Consider the following 25214-nt stretch of genomic DNA (forward strand, 5'->3'; position numbering starts at 1 on the left):
AATGTATTCAGTGATCTATGGAGGACAGAAAGCAACAGGTGGAAGCTGATTAGCAACCTTGGCTTGATTTTGGAGTCACTGGGACACATACCTCTGTTTCTCTCCATGCACAGATTAGGAACTTAATAACAAAGGGTGACAGATTTTTGAAGGAAATTAAAAAGAGCAAAGTAAAATTCTCATGAAATTAAGCTTAATAAAAAACATCATGTATAGAACTAGTATCTTCATTTAAAATTTTCTTACAATTAAAAATGTGAATGGTTCATACAATGGTAAGAAATCTGAAGTTAGCACAGTCAACATAGCATGATTGTACTTTAGAAAAGAAAGGCAATGCCAAAGAATGTTCAAGCTACCACACAATTGCACTCATCTCACATGCTAGCAAAGTAATGCTCAAGATTCTTCAAGCCAGGGTTCAACGATACATGAACCGTGAACTTCCAGATGTTCAAGCTGGATTTAGAAAAGGCAGAGGAATCAGAGATCAAATTGCCAACATTCGTTGGATCATCGAAAAAGCAAGAGAGCTCCAGAAAGACATCTACTTCTGCTTTAATGACTATGCCAAAGCCTTTGACTGTGTGGAGCACAACAAACTGTGGAAAATTCTTAAAAAGATGGGAATACCAGACGACCTTACCTACCTCCTGGGAAATCTGTATGCAGGTCAGGAAGCAAAAATTAGAACCCGACACGGAAGAACAGACTGGTTCCAAATCAGGAAAGGAGTATGTCAGGGCTGTATATTGTCACCCTGCTTATTTAATTTATGTGCAGAGTACATCATGCGAAATGCCAGGCTGCATGAAGCATAAGGTGGAATCAAGACTGCCAGGAGAATTATCAATAACCTCAGATATGCAGATGACACCACCCTTATGGCAGAAAGTGAAGAAGAACTAAAGAGCCTCTTGAAAGTGAAAGAGGAGAGTGAAAAAGTTGGCTTAAAACTCAATATTCAGAAAACTAAGATCATGGCAACTGGTCCCATCACTTCATGGCAAATAGAAGGGAAACAACGGAAACAGTGAGAGACTTTATTTTCTTGGGCTCCAAAATCACTGCAGGTGGTGACTGCAGCCATGAAATTAAAAGGCGCTTGCTCCTTGGAAGAAAAGCTATGACCAACCTAGCATATTAAAAAGCAGAGACATTACTTTGCCAACTAAGGTCCATCTAGTCAAGGCTATGGTTTTTCCAGTGGTCATGTATGGATGTGAGAGTTGGTTATGAAGAAAGCTGAGTGCCGAAGAATTGATGCTTTTGAACTGTGGTGTTGGAGAAGACTCCTGAGAGTCCCATGGACTGCAAGAAGATCTACCTAGTCAATACTAACGGAAATCAATTCTGAACATTCATTGGAAGGACTGATGCTGAAGCTGAAATTCCAGTCCTCTGGCCACCTGATGCAAACAACTGACTCATTGGGAAAGACCCCTGATGCTGGGAAAGATTGAAGGCAGGAGGAGAAGGGAATGACAGAGGATGAGATGGTTGGATGGCGTCACCAACTTGATGGACATGAGTCTGACTGAGTAAGCTCTGGGAGTTGGGGATGGACAGGGAAGCCTGGCATCCTGCAGTCCCTGGGGTTGCTAAATAGTTGGACATGACTGAGCAACTGAACTGAACATTAAAAATCACCTTTATCAGATTTCAATAAAGTAGAATACTAAAAACAGAACAGTCAGGAGGCAGGAAAACTGAGAGTGATGATGATTTACAAAACTTGATTTCAAATACTGGTCCTCCTTCTCTGAGCACAGTTCCTTCAGCTAAAGTTGTTGTGAAGATTATCATGTTCACATCTAAAGCATATATTTGATAAATTTCATCTTCTCTTTCCTTGCATTACCAAGCCACTAGATCCTTTTACAAAATCTTACTAAGAAAATCAAAGGAGATAGACAGCTAGAAAATACAAGGAATCCAAAATAGTTCTCCTGCTATTTTCCTTTATTAATGAGGAAGCATCAAACAGATTTTCAAGAGGATGATCAGTAATCCCACTGGAGTTTCCTAAAGAAATGAAAAGGTTGAACTCATTTCTTCTGCCCTGCAGAATAGGATAGCCTCAGAAATAAAGCTTCCATTGACATACACATTCAATTTCAAAACAACTTCCCTTCTCTCAGTGTTCTGAGAGCAGGCAAGAGGAAAGTCAATGAAACAGATTACTTTCTTGTGTGAGGTGTGCAGATATGGGAACATGGCAACCAATGTAGTACAAATGTCTTCAAAATTCAACATCCATTCTTGGAACAAATTCTCAATAAAATGTGGAGTAAAAGGGAACATCTTAAACATGATACAAAGGTTACATACCAAAAGCCTACAGTTAACATTATATTGAATAATGAAAAATGAATACTTTCCCCTATAATCAGTAACAAGACAAGGATGTCTACTCTCACCATTGCTATTCAATTGTGTACTAGAGGCCAATGCAATAGGGCAAGAAAAAGAAATAACATTGGAAACAAATAAAACAGTCATTATTTGCATTTGACATGATTATGTAGATAATACCAAAAAATATACAGAAAAGTACTCATAAGTAAGCTTAGTAAGGCCACTGGTCACTAGATACAATGTCAATATGCAAAAATGAATTGTATTTCTATATTTTAGAAATGAACAATTAGAAATTGAAATATAAAACAGTAAAATATGTAATATCAAGTCATTAAATACTTAGAAATGAACCTTATAAAACATATGCAAGATTTATACACCAAAAACTACAAAACATTGATGAAATAAATCAAAGAAAATTTAAATAAATTGGAGCTATACCATGTTAATGGATTGGACTCAATATCATTAAGATGTCAACTCTCCCCCAATTTATCTACATAGTCAACACAATCCTAATAAAATCCCAGCATGAATATTTTTGGGAGAAACTGACAAGGTGATTTTTTAATTTACATGGAAAAGCAAGTAGAATAGCCAAATGTTAGAAAGAAGAACAACCTTGAAGGCCTCACACAACCTGATATCCAGATTTATTATAAAGACACAGTCTTGGAGCAAGGATAGATATATAATGGAATAGATACAAAATTTAGAAATAAACCCACATACACAAGGTCAATTGGTTTTTGATTAAGGTACAAAGGTAATTCAATGGATATCTTCATTCAAAAGAAAGAACTTCAATCTTTATCTCACCTTGTATTAAATAACTCCCAATGGATCAGTGGTTGCCAGGGGCTGGAGGATGAAAAGACAGGCTGACTACAAAGAGCTATGGGGGACTTTTGAGGGACATGGTAATATTGCTCTGTCTTGATTGTAAAGGAGGTTGTCAAAACTTGCAGAAGTGAATTTACTGTTTGTAAATTATGTATTAAAATATATATCTGCACACATAACTATTTTTTTAAAAAGGAAAAAAGGCATATTTTAGCCTCTACGAAGCTATCTACGAAGAAAGAAAAAGAATCTAATTGGTAATATGCAGGCAATAATATGCATTCAGTCACAATCTGTTTATGAACAGAATATACTTGAAAGAGGAAAAAAAAACTGAAGTGCACTGAAATGCAAAGACTTAGGTATCTACATAAATAAAGGTTCCCACATCTGCATTTGAATTCAGCTTGGAAAGATGTTAGAAATCATAGGACCTGATTTTCCTTTCCTAAATGCGAACAATGAAGCACTGGATGACTAATAAAATTTTCAATCCAGAAACATACTGAACATCTTCATCTGTATATCCAATAGACAGCTCTAACTCCAACAATGAATTCTCTTACTCTCAGGTATGTTCTTTGTTTATTGCTTTCTATCTCAGTAAATGGTACCACCATCCATTTGGTTGTTCAAATAAGAAATCTGGGTACTATCTTTGACTCTTCCCTCTGTCTTACCTCCCTCACCAACCAATTTAATTTTCACCAAGTCCTACTAATTCTACCTCTCAAATATAGGTTACCTGTTGTAAAGCAGAAAAGAATATAGAATTAAAAGTTGAGCATAACTGAATCTAGAAGGTGAAAGAGTGGTATAAGATGAAGCTAGTGAGGAAGGCAGGGACCATATTAATTATTTTGATGTTTGTACTCATCTCAAACACATCTCACATGTGGTTCTTCTCTCCATCCCAACTTCCACCATTCTAGTACAAGTTACTATTTCTTTCCACAAAATAATTTCAATATTCTTGGGTCTCCCTACATCCACCTATTCTTGCTTTCCTTTCATTTTCTGTACTGCAGTTCTTTTAAAAGCACTATTCTTAAAAAAAAAAATACTATTTTGATCGTATCATATCATTCCTTCTTTAAAGCCCTTCAATGTCTTGTTTCTTTAGCACAAACATAAAAATAATTAGTATGGTTCCTGTTTACTTACTAATTTCATACAATATCATTCTTTCACCCTCTGGATCCAATCATACTCAATGTCTAGTTCCTGCAGAGATGCTTTGTTTATTCTATATACTGTTCCCTCTGCCTGGAATATTTCTCCTCCTGCCTATCCTTGTGCTTAAATTCAATCTTTTTTTTTTTTGCTTCAGGGACAGCTAATTAACACTTTGAAGAAATCTTCCATGATATCTCATGTCTAGATCAGCTCTACTCATTATCTACTTTTATAGCACAGTTCATCTGTAAGTACTTGTGGTATAATAAAAAATATCATTCAGTCTTTGTCCCTGGTTCCTATCACATAGTTCCTAAAACTCTCAGACTCTCCTGAGTGATAGAGTGCCTTCTGAATGCTAATGAGATGACTGGTACTTGGGGACCCCCTACATAGTTTCAGGATGGCAGCTGGTCATCAGAAAGATCAAACCATGACTAGAGAGTTAGAACTTTCAGTTCTTCCTTCCCCATCCTTCTCCCATCCCCATATAGGAGGACAGGAGAGGGGCTAGATATTGAGTCTAAGCACTAATGGCCAGTGATTTAATCAATCATGGTTAGGTAATGAAACTTCCAAAAAAACCCCTAAATTTGTTAAGGTTCAAGAAGTTTCCAGGTTGGTGATCACACTGATAACTGGGAAGGTGGTATGCCAAGATACGGCATGAATGCTCCGGGTACCTTTCCCCCCTTATCTTGCCCTATGCACCTTTTTCATATGGCTATTCCTAACTATCCTTTATAATAAACAGGTAAACATAAAGCATGTTCCCAAGTTCTGTGAGTTGTCCTACTGAATTATGAAACCTGGGGGAGTGGGTCATAGGGACCCCTAAATTTGTCAAGTCAGATAGAACAGTATGTAATCTGGTACCCCATTTGTAACTGGTGTCTGAAGGACGGACAGTATAAAGTCTGACACTAATTCCTGATGGTCAGTGTGAGAACTGAATGGCATTACTGGACATACAGTTGGAACCTAGAGAACTGACCAAATAGGTGTCAGAACTGATGATGGAAAAAACACCACATAACTGGTGTCAGAAAGAACTGGAGAACACTTACTGAAAATCTGTTTATAATTTCATTGTCATACAAATTCCATAAGACAAAAGTCTTGTTCCAGCATTTAACATAGTGCCTGGCAAATGGTTCTGTATTTACTGGATGAATATGGATACTAGTGGCTACCACTGGAGTGTAGAAACTCTGAACTATTATCTGGGAGAAGCTAGGTTAGAGTTTTTTCCCTGGGTTATCTTCTGACTTAATATTGAAAGTTCAACTGATTTAGCATAAGTTAGATGATTTAAACATAATTCTAAATCATCTTTGATTCCTCCTCATTTCTCCAATCTGAAATGTTGGATCACCTCAGAAGTCAATCCTTCTGTCTTTGATAATCTTCATAATCTTTCTTTTCTCTACACTCCATCTCCAATAAATGCTCCCTTCTAACCTTCCACATCTAAATAAATTGCAACTACAGACTTCCAGTTTCTCAAGCCAAAAACAGAGAGAAAAAAGCAATGGGTCCAACATTTCACTAAGTGATGTTAACGTCAACTATAGGATAGGGCAGCATAAAGGAAGGTGCAGGAAACAGAAAACTAAGTAAATTTGCTGAGGCCTGAAAAGACCTGAAAAAAAAATGAGGCCAGGTCTAAAAGACACTGTTAAGAAAAGACTATCTGCATGAGTGAGAGTGATAGTCACTTAGTGGTGTCCTACTCTTGGCAACCCCATGGACTGTATCCTGCCAGGCTCCTCTGTCCATGGAATTCTCCAGGCAAGAATACTGGAGGGTTGCCATTTCCTACTCCACCTTGACATGAAAACAAGTTTTACCTGTGATGGGGTTATCCTTCCCTTTTTAACTTCAGATGAATTTTCACTCAACTTTCCTGCTTTGTTACTTGAGCTGCATTTGTAGCACGTCCATCTTGTTTGCCCTTCAATTTCTATGGTGCACTCTTTGCTTTGCAGACAGAATGAATGATATAAATGGCCACAGCTGCAAAATGAAGGTAACCAATTGACACTTTTCATTATCATAAAATCATAAACCTAAGTTGTATTAGACAGTATTTAAAAGTGAAAATTATTTCCAGTAAGCTGAAATGCACTGGTGGGTATACAGGTTAAGAAATAAGAAAAGAGATTTACTTGTTGCTTTCCTCTCTGTTTTAAAACCCAGACTCATGTATTTGTACACTTCAGTTGTGAGTACAACAGCACCACAGTTCTCTGACTACAAACCACCCAGGGGTGAGTTGGACTTCTGCTCACTTCTCAAACTATGAAACATTTTTAGACAGTTTGAACAACGTCAACTGGGGAAAATAATAATTATATAAGTCATTTGATAATAACATGAGTGGTATTTCTCATCAAATTCAAGAGTCATGATTTGATTTATAAGCATTCACAAAAATGTTAGTACTATACAGTAAATTTAACATCATTACTATGAAGAAATTCCCTGTTAATTACATTAAGCTACCAAATAAACCTTCCAGAAGTAAGTGTTGAGCATAATTCTAAGTCATCTTCACTGATTCCTCCTCATTTCTCCAACTTGAAACGTTGGATCACCTCAGAAGTCAGTCCTTTTCTCTCTTCGACAGTCTTTAAAATCTTCCTTTTCTCTATCCTCTCCCATATATATATAACATGCCCCCAACCAAATTCTTGATTTCCACCAAACCCCACCCTCAATGCACACTCTCATCTAACCTTCCACATCTAAATAAATAGTAACTAGAGCCTTCCAGTTTCTCAGGCCAAAAACTATTCTTTCTTTCATACCTCATATACAATCTATAAACAGATCTTGTCAGCTATACCTTCAGAATATATACAGAACCCCACCACTGCTTACTTTATTACAATCATCTTGGGCCATCTCTCACTTGGATTAGCCTAAATGGTCATTCCACTTTCACCCTTGATCTTCTGCAGTCCATTCTTACCACAGCAGTCAAAGTGATCCTTAATACATAGATTATATCGTGTCAACCCTATCCTCAAAACCATCCAATGGTTTTTTCATCTCAGAGTAAGAGTTTAACTCTTCATAATGATTTAGTTCCTACATGATTTGGCTGCTGAAGTCATCTCTTATCATTTTCTCTTCACTCTGCTCAGGCAATGCTAGCCTCCTCACTCACTACGAGAGTGAGTATGCCAAGCACCTGCCTCATGATTTCTGCACTTGCTGATCCTCTGTCTGGAGCACTCTACCCCGATATTGCATGGAAACTTCCCTTAAGTCGCTGCTGAAATGTCACTTAAGTTTCCTTAACAACTCTTCACAAATTACTAGTTCCCAAGGTTCTCTCTCCTCTATACTATATTTACTCATGGTAATTATTACATTTTTATTAATTAATTCATTTTAACTGCCTGTCCATAATCATCTTAACAGTGGTGTTCTCCCTGACCACTCTTCATAAAATATCTTCCCCCACAGACACTCTACATCTCACTTAACATGCTTTATTTTTTTTCCCTGTTAGTTACTATCTGGCATTTCACTTGTCTATCTCTTTCACTAGAGTGTAAACTCTGAGAGCAAAACCTTTGTTCTGTTCATGTGGTACCCTATCCCTTCTAACAGTACCTGACATATAGTGTGCTTGATAAATAGTTGTTGAATGAATGGGCTCTTTATGTGATAAGAAATACTTTCCCTTCTAATCACCAAATCTACCAATCTTTATCTGTAAAAACAGAAGCTAACACTTATACAGTGCTTACTGTATGTCAGTATGGTTTTAAGTGTCTTATGTAAATTATCTCATTTCATCTTCACAAAAACTCTAGCAAGTAGAGTTATTATCCCTCTTTACAAATAAAGAAACTAAGATGTAAAGAGATAAAATGATTTGTCAAAGTCTAATAGCTAGGAGAAGGAAATGGCAACCCACTCAGTACTCTTGCCTGGAAAATTCCCTGGATGGAGGATCCTGGTAGGCTACAGTCCATGGGGTCGCAAAGAGTCGGACATGACTGAGCAACTTCACTGAGATAGCTAGGAAGTGGCAGAGTAAAGGTCTGAACTCAAGGTTTAAAGCCTTGCTCTAGAGTCCATCTTACATTGCCTCTATCTGTGTATTCTGGATGAGCTGTCTCCTCCTGAGATCAAACCTTCTACTTTTGCACTAGACTTCTTCTCTCTTTGCACTGTGGCTTTAAATATAATTTACATGCTGATGATTTCTAAATTTATATTTCCAGGACATATCTCTGACTAGAATAACTGTCTACCTGACATTCCTACTTAAATGTTTAAAAGGCATCTCAAACTTAACATCTCCAAGACAAAACTCTTGATTTCCCCAGGTCCTCATGCCTGTTCCTTCTTATTTTAGAGGATGGTACCACATTCATTCAGTAGCTCGGGCTGAAGATGTTTTTCCCTGTCACTTCACATCTGATACATCAGCAAGTTAGCTCTTCTCTTAAAATATATTCCTAACCTTCACTCCTACCACTCTCATTCTGCGCAAATGTCACTTTCTTAGACATGTTTTTCCTCATTATGGTATCTTAAAATAGCATTCTCACCCTGAACACTTCTTTCCATCCCCTTACCCTGTGTGTTATTTCTCTCCATAGCTCTTATTACCTGTATTTATGACCTGACCACTCTAATACTCTTTCCCCCGACCCCCATGCAGAATATAAGATCTATGAGAACAGGAACTCTGCCTTGTTTTGTTCACTGCCAGAATGGCTGACTGGGGCTGTGTGTCTGCGTGTGCTCCTGCCTGGCAATACCGTACATATACACACACATACGTACTACGTTTCCTTCCCTCTCTTACCTAAAAACAATAATTTCATCAGCCATTTCTTGGCGTCTCTTGTACTGCTGCAAACAAATAGAGCAGTAATCCTGCTTGGGATTCAGTCCTCTGGTGACTGAAGCTCTCAGGTTACACAATGACCAATGGAGATCTTGGTTTAGAAGGCTAGTCGTCGTTTCCAGCAGGGTCTATGAATGACCAAAATAAAAAGAAATCAACAAAAAGTTGTTTATAAAGTGAAAGAGACAGAGGGGATGAGTGGAGAACTGCACTTGTTTCATTTTCAACCACAGCTGAATTGGAATATACTACAAAGGCATAAAATCGATCAAATAAACATCAAAGCACCTCAGACTTAAGTGGTTAACTTCAATGTACAAGTACTGATAAGTACTACATAAAGAGTCTCAAAATAATTATTAAAAGGCAGTCACTAGTTACTATGGAGAAATGAGTGCTCTGCCATTCTTGTGGCTTAATTCGGTACTGATGGCGTTCAGATGACTGGATTAACCCAAATCTATAATAAGCTCTCTTTGAATTTCTCAAAGTTCTAACAAATTGTTTAAAAATACTGATTTTTTAAATAGAAACTGCATCCATGGCAATATTCCACATTAACCTTTCACTGGAAAAGCTAATGGTCATTACTCATTTTTCATCTCCCTTGGGCAAGATATCACATTTTCCAATCAGCACTTAAAAGCCATTTGAATCTATTCAAGACTGTGACATCTGTCATTAAGTCACATAAAGATATTTCACAGCTATCACATTATATCATTTAAAGTTCCCTGTATAAAGTACTGTTTCCTTACTACATCTAATTCTCAACATTCAGATATATTATTTTGATGTGCAGTTGGGTTCTTTTCTGTCAGTCCCGAAGGGGAGCATATACTGTCGATCCTCCTTGCTACACAGTCTTGTCCTTAAACTTTATCTATAATGCAGAATTTTTTGTTCTAATGGTCTATTTTAATTCTTTCCAATCAACTCCATCTTTTCTTCCTCTTACAAAGTTTGTAAAAACTTTCAGTTTTGCACTCAGCTTCCTTTTGTCATGACGGATTCTGCCTGAAGGGGGATCAGCTGCCTTGTGCTATGCTTACTTAACAAAACTGCAGTTCTTACAACACCTTAAGTAAAGCTCTGTCGGAGCCCATTATACAGAGTGAAGTAAGCCAGAAAGATAAAGAACATTACAGCATACTAACACATATATATGGAATTTAGAAAGATGGTAACGATAACCCTATATCCAAAACAGAAAAAGAGACACAGAAGTACAGAACAGACTTTTGAACTCTGTGGGAGAAGGTGAGGGTGGGATGTTTCAAAAGAACAGCATGTATATTATCTATGGTGAAACAGATCACTAGCTCAGGTGAGATGCATGAGACAAGTGCTCGGGCCTGGTGCACTGGGAGGACCCAGAGGAGTCAGGTGGAGAGGGAGGTGGGAGGGGGGATCGGGATGGGGAATACGTGTAACTCTATGGCTGATTCATGTCAATGTATGACAAAACCCACTGAAATGTTGTGAAGTAATTAGCCTCCAACAAATAAAATTAAAAAAAAAGAAAGAAAAGAAAAGCTCTGTCACTCAATTTCTTTCTTTTTCTTGTATTAAGAAAGCATACATTGTATCTAACATGTCTAAATGGCACTTTTCCTTGGTGGCTTCATGAGTCACTTTGAAGTACATGAAGAAAAATTTGTACACCAAGCTGGCTCTTACTGAGAATTAATGCCACAGGCAGTTTTGGGTTAAGGAAAGACTAATGACCATTTCTGGTTAGTGGTGATAAACTGTTTCAGAATGTTTAAAGGAACACTAATTTTATTCTGCAATTTTTCTATACTCATGCTGACTCTTCCTTTTTTGAGTTATACCTTTATATTCCATTATTTTCCAAGAAAGTTTCTTATATTTTTCATTTGGAAAACAAGATATATGTCCCACTGCCCATGAATCAAAAGAATAAATTCAAAAGCTGCAATTACACATTCCAGAATATTTGTGTATATGTATACAAAATATAAATTAAGATCAAGAGGAAATTTTAAAATTGGAAAATCATACTTCAATCTTTCAAACTTCCACTAAACAGATGGTAATTTCTAAAGAAAAAGTATAGGTGCAAAGAGAAAAGAATAGCATCTTTCTACCTTAGAATGGGCTTAGAAATAGAAAGTAGCTTACCTGTTCATAGTTAAAGGTATCCAACATTCCCAGAATAAGGCCCTGGATTTCTCCAAGTTTTCCTTTTCCATAAACTGGGTCCTAATTAGAAAAAAGTTGCTAAAGATTATAATTCTATTCCTGTTATTTTAAATGTATTTTAAAATATAAGTTATATGAAAAAGCCAAATACTCTTAAGTATTTGTCAACAGTCACAAAATACTTATTCTTCCATGAACCTTTCTACTGGAAATGCACACTGGTCTCAGGTCATCAAAGCATTTTGGAAAAGAAAACAAAATTTAAATGATCCAAGCCTCTTGCTTAACAACCATAAATTTCACTCTGGTTTTGTTTCTGTAGCAAGCTTCCTTTTCTTCTTATTAAACATCACCTATCCTTTTTTTGGGCTTCCGCGGTAGCTCAGATGGTAAAGAATCTGCCTGCAATGCAGGAGACCCAGGTTCAATCTCTGGTCAGGAAGATCCCCTGGAGAAGGAAATGGCAACCCACTCCAGTATACTTGTCAGGAAAATTCCATGAACAGAGGAGCCTGGAGGGCTATCGTCCATGAAGTCACAAAGAGTCGGACATGACTGAGCAACTGCCTTTTTGAGCTCTTATTTATCTGCTACATTAAAACCAAAGTACTCAAGAACACTCAGAATCTGTTCAACTCCTCCTGTGACCCAAATCTGGCCACCGTCTGGTCCAAATCAAGTCACGCCAGTTTAGGAGATCAGTTTCTGAATCTAAGCAACTTGCAGTTTTTCAAAGTTTTTCTTAATCAAATCACTACTGATAAACAACAGATACCTAGACAATGTTCCTTCCACTGCTTTTCATGTGAGGTATGCCAAATAACTTGTTTATTATAGACAATTTGAAAAACACTGTTGTGTACAAAAATAAAAGTGAACTGAAATCTAACCACCCCAATAGAAACACTTTTTGATATTTTGAGGTATATTCTTCCAGTCTTATTTCTGGGGAAGGAGAAAGAGGGATGTATTTTGGGGGGCATTTCACATAATATGTTTACTTTTTTTTTTTTTTACTTAATAGTATATTGTGAGTAGTTTCCCATATCATCAAATAATAGGAACAGTTACAGGGTATGAAACATGTGAAGATGGTATGTATTATTCAACCATTCTCTGTTGTTGGGGATTTAGGTTTCTCTCCCCATAGTCCACCTTGAGGTCCCATCCCTATTATCAAATGCTGGCGGCTGCAAATTTTGGTCTCAGTCTCTGAGTCTTTCTTAGGAGGAGATTTCAAGAAAGGAAAATGACATACAAACTAATAAACTAAATAATAAACTAATATTTGCTAGATAAGAGTAACAAATATGAATAAATGATAAACTAATGTTTTCTGGGAGGTATGGGGAACACTTCTGGTTACTTATTAAGGAGTAGGGGTTATTAAAATCTTGGTACAGTGAGTTCAGATGTTAAGAGAGAGAAAAAAAAAACACAACTGTGGAGCAGGAAAAGTTAGAAGAAAGATACAGAAATGTGAGAAGAAACTGTGCTTTCATGCATTTGTACAACATAATCTTAGGATTTGTTTTTTTCCTCTTTTGTGCTCTGGTGATGGTTCCTGAAGACAGGATCGATGCAGTTTCTAACTCAGATCAGTGTTCAGTACTTTTAGCTGGTCAAGAGCAGCACCAGATTGTCTGCCATAGGTTCTTGGTCCTGATGCTGAAGTACTGCTAAAGAAACCGAAGGGTAACTATACATTTGTATGCTAATTAACAAGTTTACTTTGGGCTTGAACAGATCACTTAAACTTAATGGGGAAATCTGTCTCACTAGGTTAAAGATACCTGTCCAACATGTGCAAAGCATCTGCAAAAGACAGACATCTCAGACAAGCTCTTTACTAGAACAACAACTCAGACCATGTACGCATGAGACAATCTTTTAATCTTCTTTGCATAAAAACGAATTCATGTTAACACTTCTGAACTTGCATCTGATTACACTTATGGTCAAGCTCTCAGTAAATACAGTTACTTCTTTAAGTATCAATAATTAAATAATACTATAATACTTTATTACAAGAACATTGTAATAGCTACTCTAACATGTCCACACATACACAATATAAGTATGTACTGTGTATGTGTGGACAGAAAAGCACACATTCCAGCACAGAAAAGCTCTGTCATTTACCTATGACAAGGCTGGTTTGGAGAATAAAGGTCTTGAAAAGGTTAAATGCTGGAAAAGAAGAAACCTTTATAGGTCATGTCTATATTTATATCAGTACATTTCACTCTAATATGCATAATTTAAAAGCAAAACCATGAAAATAACCTCATGCTGGGACAACATATAAATTATAGAATGCAAAAGAGAGCTCAAGGCTTCTGGCACAGCATGCACAAAATCTACTAACTTTTCAATTATTTTCCAAATATGTCAGCTAGATTCTTCAGCAATAAATAACTGCTGAAGTTTCTCTTTAACTTGTCCATAATCTCCAAAAGAAGAGCACATTTAGGTCCTTCACACAAACTTGTTTTTTAAAAAGCATGTTATAAAAAGATGTGATGACCACTTTTTCCCCAGCATTTTCTTTCTTTTAAATTGAAGTAATAGTTGGTTTACAATATTGGGTTAGTTTCAGGTGTATAGCATTGTGATTCAGTTATTTTTTCTGATTACATTCTATTATAGGTTATATGATATTGAATATAATTTCCCATGCCATACAGTAAATGCATGTTGTTTATCCATTTTATACACAGGAGTTTGCATCTGTTAAACTCATATTCCTAATTTGTTCCTCTCCCCTCTCCTCCTTTTGGTAACCATAAACTTGTTTTTTTATATCTGTGAGTCTGTTTCTGATTTGTACATAGATTCATTTGTATTATTTTTAGAATCCCACATATAAGTGATTAGAGAAGGAAATGGCAATCACTCCAGTATTCTTGCCTGGAAAATACTGTGGACGGGGAGCCTGGTGGGCTACAGTGCATGGGGTCTCAAAGAATTGGACACAACTGAGCAACTAACACTTTCACTTTTCATACAGGGAGGCCAGGTGTGCTGCAGTCCATTGGGTTGCAAAGAGTTGAACATGACTTAGTGACCGAACAATAACAACAATACAGTATTTATTTCTGACTCACTTCACTAAGTATAATATTCTCTGGGTCCATCTATGTTCTTGCAAATAGCAATACCTCTATTGCTTTCTGATGCTTATTATACCATACATATGGGAAGCTGCTGTAGAGCTCCGGGAGCTCAGTTTGGTACTCTGTGATGACCTAGAGGGGTGGGATGGGGTGGACTGGGGTTGGAGGGAGGCTGAAGAGTGAGGGGGGATATACGTAAACATAGAGCTGATTCACACTGAAACGAATACAACATTGTAAGCAATTATGCTCCAATAAAAATAAATTAAAAAAAATAAAATTTTTACTGATCAAGCATTACTTTAAAATATGAATAATGCCAAGAGAATATAAGTCATTTGTTTGTATTAATTCCCTTAGTAAAACAGTCATAAGCAGCTTTTCAGAAGCCAAAAATTACTTTTGCCATAGAGTGAAGATAAGAACAGGGAGTTAAGGCAGAATGTATATAACATAAAAATGGTCCCTTAAAAATACTAACTTATCAAAACTGAAAGGGGAAAAGAAATACTGACTTATCACCTAATGTTCATGAATGAAAACTGCACAATTGAGGCCCCCAGGAACATTTTGAAGGAATATTTAGGTCAGGAAGATCTCTGAGAACCTCTCATCATGTCAGTATCTCTCAATATCTCTTCTGTTCTAAGGGGCAATAAAAATAGGTAAACCCTCTGATACCTGAATGTTTCCTAGAACTCCACTGTGGCCTTAAGCCTTTTTTTTTTTTTTTTTTTTTAACTAATTCCGTTCATGCTGAACTTCATCTAGTTTCAAAGAATTTAACTACCACTTCTATGCTGATGACTTCCAAATCTTCCTCTCCATTTCTCTTCCCTCTTCCTGTGAAGTCTGGTCTTGTTTTCCCCACTGCTCATTGTTAGCCAAACAAAACTGAAATCAGAGGCTTACCTGGGTTCTTCTTGTGTTCTACATCTAATCAGTCAAAAGGTCAATTAAATTCTGTTAGCTAAGCAAGTTCTGAATCCATCTTCTCCTATTCATTCTATGTAACTCAATTAACAAACTCTGAATACCTATTATGAATACATTCTGGGTATTTCTATGCCTTCAGTCTCAGTCTTGATCCCTTCCAATTTATCCTATATAATACAGACTGAGTGGTATTTCTAAAAAGAAACCTCATTCCATCAGTCCTCTGGTTAAAATCTTTTAATGAGTATTTAGTGAATTTAAAATAAAGACCAAAGTCCCTTCCACAGTTTACAAAGCAATTAAGGACTGGGTCCCTGCCTCTCAAACTTCAGCTCTGCATACTTAAACATCTACAACTCCTCAAACGTACCTACCATGTTTCACCTGAGATTCTCTTATATATAGTTCACTCTGCTTAGAATAGTCTTTTTTTTTTTTTAAACCACTGATTCCTTTAGGCTTTTTAAGATTCAGTTCAGATATCTACTCCTCCAGGAAATCTTTCCACAGTCTGTCTCACATATATACTTTCATTGGTACTCCTCTGGCCACAGAGGAGAAACCCAGAGAACCTAGCTCATTCTATCTTACTCAAAAAATATAATTGTAAAGGTGCTGGAGTGTTTAAGGATCTAAACAAAGGAATACAGTTAAGGCTTAAGAACCACAATGAGGGATGCAGACACCTTCAGGATTTTCTCTCCACACTCCTCTCCCAAAGTCTTGAATCCTCTCCTTGTATCTTCTCTCTTCTCCATGCATCTTGTCTATTCTCTTCTTTGTGTGCCTGCTTCATTGTTCTCTCTGAAGATCAACTTTATACTATTTCAATCCATATGACAGAAAGGTAGTCACTGTCAGCTCCTGAACTTTTGTAACTTATATAATCCAGAGAACTACAGAGCAACTCTTCACCTTTTCAATAAAGTTCCAAAACTTCCTGAAAAGGATACTAGTTGGCCCCTCTTGGCCAGCTGCCCATTCTGAGTCAATCAGGTAGAGTCAAGAGGCAGAGTCATGGTTTCACATGGCTGTTCCAGCTATTATCACATGGACTGAAAGTATACAGATATAGAAGTAGCAACTACCCTACCTGGGGTTCAGAGCATGTAATCCTTAAGGTGTCCAATATGACCTGCTCTTTAGAGCCCTATGAATTGCTATATCAGATATTTTCTTGTCTCCCCACAGGTCTTTTAGGGCAAGACCTGTGCCTTTTTTCCATCTACACAGATCATTAACCAAACAGGGTAACAGATAATATATAAACCAATTAATAACTAACTCCTCAAAAAACCAGTGAAAGTCGCTCAGTTGTGCCTGACTTTTTGAGATCCCATGGACTGTATAGTCCATGGAATTCTCCAGGCCAGAATACTGGAGTGGGTAGCCATTCCCTTCTCCAGGAGATCTTCCCAAACCAGGGAATCTTCCCAACCCATGGATGGAACCCAGATCAAACCCACTGCAGGCAGATTCTTTACCATCTGAACCACCAAGGAAGCCACGAGATTTCTAAGATTAGAGTGACACAAAACACCAGGGACTGAAGCAAATGAAGGAGCTTACATGATATAGTGGGAGACAGTGTAAATTAAGAGATCAGAGCCTTTGGTGGTAGTCTGGATATTGCCTCTAATGGTGGATCAGGTACCTAACTTTCTATACTTTAGTTTCCTCCTTCATCAACAGAAATTTTTATAGTAGCCCCATCTACTTCAGGAGACTCTTGTGAGCTTCAAATACAGTATCTGTGAAAGCAACTTGAAAAGATAAAAATCTCTGTACAAAATAAGGTAGAGTTACGTGCAAACAGAAATTTAACAACCAGTATACTCTCCTGATTAGTGTGAGTTAACCACTAATGGTGGAAATGATAAGAATACAACTACAATGAATACCAGTATAACACAAAAATAAAGATTTTCAAATACCAAAAGCCTTCAGGGATACGAGTCTAGAAATACACTATTTTTAAAAAAATTATATGCATTTGTCAAAGAAAAAAATCAATTTTTATTTATTACAATTTATGTATTAAAGTGTGATGAAAGCTCAACATAAAGCTAAATGTGTATAGTGAGACAGAAGACACTTTTGGCTTTAGGATTTCATTTTTTTCTAATTTACTTGGTAAATTAAAGTACCCCTGCATTATAGAGATAGTTCATATATGACTAAAACCTTATGATAAATGTATTTTAGAATGGATATAAGAAAAGCAGTCTGTACCAAATCATTATTCAATTCATGATAAAGATCAAATGAAGTGATACATGTGAAGATACATTCTAAAGGATAACATACAATGTGGTGAGAGACTGGTGGATACAGTAGTCTTTATCAGCAAAGGCCCAGCTGCTTCATACCAGATGGGAAAGGAGAGTTTGTAGAGTCTTAAAAGGGAGCTGAAAGCAACATTCTAGGTTGGATAAAAATAATTTGAAAATTATGAGGATCAACAGCATCATATTACTGTGTTTTGCTTTGTTTTGGTGTGTCTGTATCCTGCTTCCCTGGTGGCTCAGGTGATGAGGAATTTGCCTGCATTGTGGTAGACTGGGGTTTGATCCCTGGGTTGGGAAAATTCCCTGGGGAAGGGAATGGCTACCCACTCCAGTATTCTTGCCTGGAGAATTCCATGGACAGAGGAGCCTGGCGTGTTACAGTCCATGGGGTCACAAAGAGCTGGGCACGACTGAGAGACTAACACTTTCACTTTTCGCTTATCCTGCATAAAGTAAGGAAAGACAAAATGGATTCTAAGGATAATTCCTACTGTTTCCCCAAGAATGTTCACAGATTTTTCTAAAAATATCTTAGCATATTTTTAGCATTCTCTTTTTGATGAAGTTGGAAAGGTTCAGGTCTTTTAGTTGAAGAGTAGGAGATGAGTTTTGGACATAAAGTTTTAGGATGAGTTAGAAAACCTACATAACAAGATTAAGAAATGTCCATATTAACAATTTTAATGTGTTTTTTTGCACTAAAAAGTGCAACCAGCTGGAAACAGGACACCAAAAAGAAGCTTATGTATCTGAATCCCAAGGTCACAGTGAACAACTGAAGGCTGCAAGTGTGTGCCAGGCAAACTGACATCACTGGATGAGAGCTAAAAGATGAGAGTCATAGTCGTAACTTAGATATTTACTTAATGCCAAAATTCAGCTGCTTATGTTTGAGACCCGTTTAAACATTATTTATATGTAACTAAAATGTAACTTAAAATTGATCAACACTGAATTTTACCCTTTCAACTCACCTGTAAGATTCGCTGCAGGATGGATGGAAGGGCAATAAATGCTGCCATGCTGTTGAGAACTTGCATGGTCAAAGATTTCAGAGCTGTTATAACAACATGTTAATATTAAGGTTAGTTTAAAATCAGTTTTAGGTTTTTCCTGTAAGTCATAGGAATAAGGCTTCCTAGAAACTTCGCTAACCAAGGCCAGTTTGATATTTTAAAGTTAACCTGGTAAGCTGCAAAGCTACTGTTATTTAGACAAAGGATGTAACTGGTGCCTCAGAAAGAAGTGAACCTGAAAAATGAGATCAACACTACAATATGATTTTATTAAGGATAATAATAAAAATATGCTACCTGGAGAAGGTATCTAAATGACTATTTCTAGCAGATAAAAACTGGGTGATGGTACAGGTGGATGCTGATAAACTTACCTTCAGAGTGTGGATGAGGTGCAGCTGAACTAGACAGCTTCTGAGGGGCCATCATTGCCTCCAATAACGGAAACCAGAGTGCCTGTAATGTCACAGAAGGGCAAAGAAAAACAAAAGTACTGTGTTGTTTTTAAGAATAACTAACATCAGCCTACTGTTTCACAGGCTGAAATGCACTTCTCATACACACTTGTTGGTAAAAATCAGAAAAAGAAAAGATGGAACACCCGACTAGGAAGAGACAATAAAAAGCAAAAACCATAACCAGAACAGATACCTTTACCATGCAACTTGGGAAAATTAAGGAAGCTGAAGTTAAGTACGTTGAGACCTTGGAACTGCAATCTTCTGTATCTCAGGAGAGGGAAGGTTCAAAGGAGCCAGAGCAGAGCCTCCAGCTACTCTTAAATGTCTAAACAGCACTATGTAATGCAGAAGGGGGACAGAGAACTACCCCACAACTTACCCTCCTCCCATTTTTTGTCAGCTTGACATCAAGCAAGATAAATGAATACAATTATCTCAAGTTTTCTCCTGTGTCAAGCATTATTTTGTATTTCCTCTGTCATCATAAACTAAGAAGTGGAAGTTAACATTATTTCAATTAATATTCCCAACCACAGAATGAGGTTGGAAATTTATTTATGAGATAATTAATTTATGAGATAAATTAACAGATCTATCATTTATTTATTTCTATTATATTAGGCACTGTATTAAGTGCTTACATACAATTTTCATTTCAATTGGCAATTCAATCTCACGATAACCTAATACAGTAAGCATTACCTTTACTGGAGATAAGATACTGAAGCTTAGAGAAGTTGAATAACTTGCCAAAAGATTATACACTGCCATATGTGCATCATATGTATTCTTCCTAAGCCTTATAGAAAATCTTCATCATCAAAAATCAAACTAATACATTTTAAAATTTCAAGCATATTTTCTTGCTGGGTAGAGATTTACAAAGGCCTCATTTAACCCAGAATCTTGGAAGAGACCTATTCCTGCAAACATCCAACAGGCATGAAAAAAAGTCAGTACTGACAGAGCACGACAGGCATGGTTACTCAGGGAGCCCACTAAGGGGATAGGCTCACAATCCAGCAACTTTCCAACTGGGCAGGCTCCCACTGAAAGAGCTCTACAAGGAAGCCCTTATCGGCCCCCATTTGAGGTTTTCTAAGGCCAGGATTTTATGCTTTATTTTTTTAAACAGTTTTTCTTCTAGTTTTTAAGACACAAGTTTTAGCTATGTTGTATACTGACAATTCTTTATTTTATTGATATTTTAATTTATTTTATCTAGTACTCATGAATTTTTAATCTTGTATTTTATTCTTAGATGGCTTTACTTAGATTGTCTTTCAGTTGCCTATTGCAACTTGTTTTAAACCATATCATTTCTTTCTATGTCTTTTAATCTAACTGTATATGGTATACCTAAAGTTTACCTTTTTGGTTTTTATATTTAGAAATCTGATTTAAATTTTTCCTTATTTAATCCAGGAATTTTAGGTGAATTACCTTTTTAAAGGTTACTTTATTCTTGATTTATAAATAGCAGACTGGGGAAGCATGGTTGTAGAGATAAGAGCCATGGGAAGTATTTATACCCTAAATAGAGGAACTTTTCAATTAAATCTCCATATTAACCAGAAATATATGACAAATACCTTTTAAATATTTCATCTCTCTTGCTCTTTAATGCTGGTTCTTAAAATTTTAACTTGGGTAACTCTAAAAACTCACAGACTAAAATAACCATTATGATAGTGACAATCCTAACCCCTGAGGAGAAGGGGACGACAGAGGATGAGATGGCTGGATGGCATCACCGACTTGATGGACATGAATTTGAGTAAACTCCGGGAGTTGGTGATGGACAGGGAGGCCTGGCGTGCTGCGATTCATGGGGTCTCAAAGAGTCAGACACGACTGAACGATGAACTGAACTGAACCCCTGAGAGCAACACAACTGAACGTGAACTACTTTGTCATGTTACATAACCAACCACTTTCCTTTTCAAGGAATTATGTGCATAACAAAGCTATATTCTTTATTATATATAATCACTGGACACTGGGGCAGACAGACATACAAAGTAGGATAAGTATAGATTCCACCTGGAAGAGGACTGACAACCCGACTTCCTGAACTCTGACTTTAACTGAAGAAACTTTCGGAAAGAGACATTACAGATAGTTCATTACCAAGCTTTTGGATACTTCAAATTTACTAGTTAGTTTAGGGTCTGTGGCCAGAGCTCTTGTTCTCTCTCTTTCTCTCCAAAACAAAAACAAAAAGGAACAAAGGCAAATAACGATGAATATCCCCCAAACTTAATGTGTGATATTACATGTAATCAGTCCAGCATTTTCACAAAAATAGTATTTAAATAAAAACTAACATTCAAATGTTTTTGTTGTTGTTATGAAAGTTGTTCAAAAAAAAAGCAAAAACGAGTTGTCAGAGGGTGGGGGCAAGTAGACAGTGGTGTTGAGAGGTGCATGTGTGTCTAAGAGAGGAAGACTCAGATACCAGCTCAGATACATTTTTCACCAAAAAAAAAAAAAAAAAAATACAGAATAAATCAGCCTTTCACCACATCAAAGGAAGCCTTAGTTCTGTCTATGATTATGAGATAAGAGTTCATATATAATCAGAATAATCCCTAGAGTTGTGGAGGCATGAAATTTAACATCTAATTCTGCCATTAATATATGTGGACAATATATGTGGATCTGGACATATTTCAGATTCAGTTCAGTTCAGTCGCTCAGTCGTGTCTGACCCCAGTCGTGTCTGACTCTTTGCAGCACGCCAGGCTTCCCTGTCTATCAGCAACTCCCAGAGCTTACTCAAATTCATGTCCATTGAGTCGGTGATGCCATCTGACCATCTCATCCTCTGTTGTCCCCTTCTCCTCCTATCTTCAATCTTTCCCAGGATCAGGATCTTTCAAATGAATCAGTTCTTTTCATCAGGTGGCCAAAGTACTGGAGCTTCAGCTTCCGCATCAGTCCTTCCAATAAATATTCAGGACTGATATCCTTTAGGATGGACTGGCTGGCTCTCCTTGAAGTCCAAAGGACTCTCAAGAATCTTCAACACCATAGTTCAAAAGCATCAATTCTTCAGCACTCAGCTTTCTTTATAGTCCAAGTCTCACATCTATACATGACTACTAGAAAAACCATAGCTTTGACTAGACAGACTTTTGTTGACAAAGTACTATTTCTGCTTTTTAATATGCTGTCTAGGTTGGTCATAGCTTTTCAAGTCTCTCACTTGGTTCCACTGCTTCCCCATCTACTTGCCATGAAGTGATAGAACCAGATGCCATGATCTTAGTTTTCTGAAGGTTGAGTTTTAAGCCAACTTTTTCACTCTCCTCTTCTACTTTCATCAAGAGGCTTTTTAGTTCTTCACTTTCTGCCATAAGGGTGGTATCATCTGCATATCTGTGGTTACTGATATTTCTCCTGGCAATCTTGATTCCAGCTTGTGCTTCATCCAGTCCAGCATTTCTCATGATGTACTCTGCATAGAAGCTAAATAAGCAGGGTGACAATATACAGCCTTGATGTACTCCTTTCCCTATTTGGAACCAGTCTGTTGTTCCATGTCCAGTTCTAACTGTTGCTTCCTGACCTGCTCAAATTCTACCATTAATATATGTGAATCTGAACATATTTCAGCTTATGTGAGCCTAATGGTTTTATTTATAAAACATAATTGTCATTTTTCCTTAAACTCCAATGAGAAGAAGGAAGAACACCAAGTATATAACTAGGAAGGAGACAGAAAGTTTGTAAGATAAAAAGGCTTAGTATTAAACATATATAAACACAGCTTTAACAATTTTATTTTTGTGCTTTTCTATCAAAATATAACCATGTGCAATACAGACAGCCAAAAGATAAATAAAAATAAAAACTATATATATATATATATATATATAAATAAAAAAATAAAAACTCATGAACGGAAAAATCATGGCAAAAAGGAATGGGTAGGACTTCCCTGGTAGTGTAGTAGATAGGAATGAATCTACCTGCCACTGTGGGGGACAGAGTTTGATCCAGGAAGATCTCACATGCCACAGAGTAACTGGGCCCATACGCCACAACTACTGAGCCTGAGCTCCAGAGACTGTGAGCTGCAACTACTGAGCCCATGAGCTACAACTACTGAAGCCAGAGCACTCTAGGGCCTATGGTCCACAACAAGAGAAGCTACTGCAATGAGAAGCCCAAGAAAAACAACAAAGAGTAGCCCCAACTCACTGCAACTTGAGAAAGCCTGCAACATAGCAATGAAGACCCAGTGCAGCCATTAAAATACATAATTTTTTTTAAAAAGTACTTTAAAAGAAAAATAAAAGGAATAGTGTAAAGCCCATAATCCATTTAAATAAAGATTAAACACTATGGGAACTATGGATATAGAAAAGAATGTTTTGTTAACCTCAATGAGGTAAAATAACATAACTAATAAAAATTCAGAGGGATAGAGGAGAGAGGCTGGAGCAAGTGTGTATGGGTTCACATAAACTTCCTTATTGGCTGCACATCATAGATACTATAAAAACTGAAATGTAATTATAAATGATAATTCCAATCTATTATAGTCATTTAGAGTTTTTAAACTTTAGAAAGATTTATTAAGAGATAGTATAGTAAAGAACTATTTATTTGAAATTCAGAAATTTCTCAGTTTTACACAGGTTTTCTAAATGAGGTTAAATACTGTATTTTTAAAGAAAACATTTTTGATCCAATTTTTCTAAAATTATGTAAACCTAGGCAGATTAAAAAAATATCTAGTGATATTCATGAGATGATAATGATGGTTATTTCTGAGTGATATGATAGATACAGGATACTTTTTAAAAAAATGTCCTTCTGTATAACTCTTTGTATTGCAGGATTACGAAAATATTGGGTATGTATCATTTCACTGAAAAAAGTTTTTTAATAAAAAACCCACATCCATTATGTAAATGAGCTTGTCATACACAATTTATATTCTAAAGGGTGTCAAAATTTATAACCTTAAAAAAGGGCTTGACAAAAAAGTAAAGGAGAAATTTACCCATCTCATAAGAACAGAAAACACACAAAGTTTACCATTTTCACTGTAACACTTATGGCAAACTGTCTATGAAAAATTTACCCTCTTTCCCATTTCAGAAGCCCAGGCAGTGGAAGGAGGCCAGGTGGTGTTAAGTCATAGGCCAGAGACTGGAAGGGCGGGCACAGTTATGCCACATCACACTGCTAACTTTACTTCTTAAAACTACGACAGAGTCTTAGCTGTCAAGTTGCATTCACCCTCTCTGTTTCTGCTTCACTGCTGTAACTCCCAGCCACACCAGGTGCTCAACTATACCTTCTCCTTCAGCTTTGCCCACTCCCTTTTTGCAGTCTGGAATCTGTTACAGATGTGGTTCCAACCTTGGCTGCAACAGTGGAATCAAGTGGGAAGCTTAGAGACGTTCACTAGGGAGGGGGGTACAGTTTTTGAGGCACTAGCCTACTATGTTCTCCCTGTGCATGGCAAAGTAATAAAGCCAGTCTTCCCTTCTCCTCCTAACAGAAAAACAAACAAACAAAGAGAACCACACTCATGATGGGGGTCCAGCCCCAGAGACTTCAATTTAATTGATTGTGGGTACAGTCTGGGAGTTTTCAAAGCTCCCCAGGTGACTTATGCGCAGCCAAGTTTGAGAAGTACTGTATGGAAGCCTTTTGACCTTTTCCAGCTTTCTCTGTATCCCTTGAGGCTTTTCTTCCAGTTCTTCATACTCACTTTATCCACAGGGAATAAAGAGATGATAAATGGATGACACATCCATAGTACCACTACACGGAATACACAAAATCTCTGTCCAAAGAGAACAAGGACATCTAGTATTCACAAACCTAAGTTTTGCAGCATAGCCAAATCTAAGAATATAAAGCTTTTTGTGAGAACAAAGCAGACAGGCCCTTCCCATAATAACTTCAGGAGTCATATACTCCTGGGAACACTGAATGGTGATTAAAATCCAGTTGCA

At 36.9% G+C, this 25214-nt stretch overlaps 1 protein-coding gene across 6 annotated transcripts in view; it reads right to left on the bottom strand.

Moving 5' to 3' along the window:
- VPS8 (VPS8 subunit of CORVET complex) overlaps positions 1-25214 on the bottom strand; it is a 315494-nt gene that overhangs the window by 64211 nt on the left and 226069 nt on the right. For all 6 annotated transcript variants that reach the window (XM_065943535.1, XM_065943540.1, XM_065943534.1 and 3 more), the window contains exons 40-44: positions 19150-19231; positions 18734-18816; positions 11399-11479; positions 9212-9381; positions 6231-6396 (exon numbers count right to left, since the gene is read on the bottom strand). In XM_065943535.1, coding sequence (XP_065799607.1) covers positions 6231-6396; positions 9212-9381; positions 11399-11479; positions 18734-18816; positions 19150-19231 — 582 coding nt within the window. The remainder of the gene's footprint in view (positions 1-6230; positions 6397-9211; positions 9382-11398; positions 11480-18733; positions 18817-19149; positions 19232-25214) is intronic.

This window comes from Muntiacus reevesi, chromosome 8 (assembly GCF_963930625.1).
Source record: "Muntiacus reevesi chromosome 8, mMunRee1.1, whole genome shotgun sequence".
Taxonomy (NCBI): domain Eukaryota; kingdom Metazoa; phylum Chordata; class Mammalia; order Artiodactyla; family Cervidae; genus Muntiacus; species Muntiacus reevesi.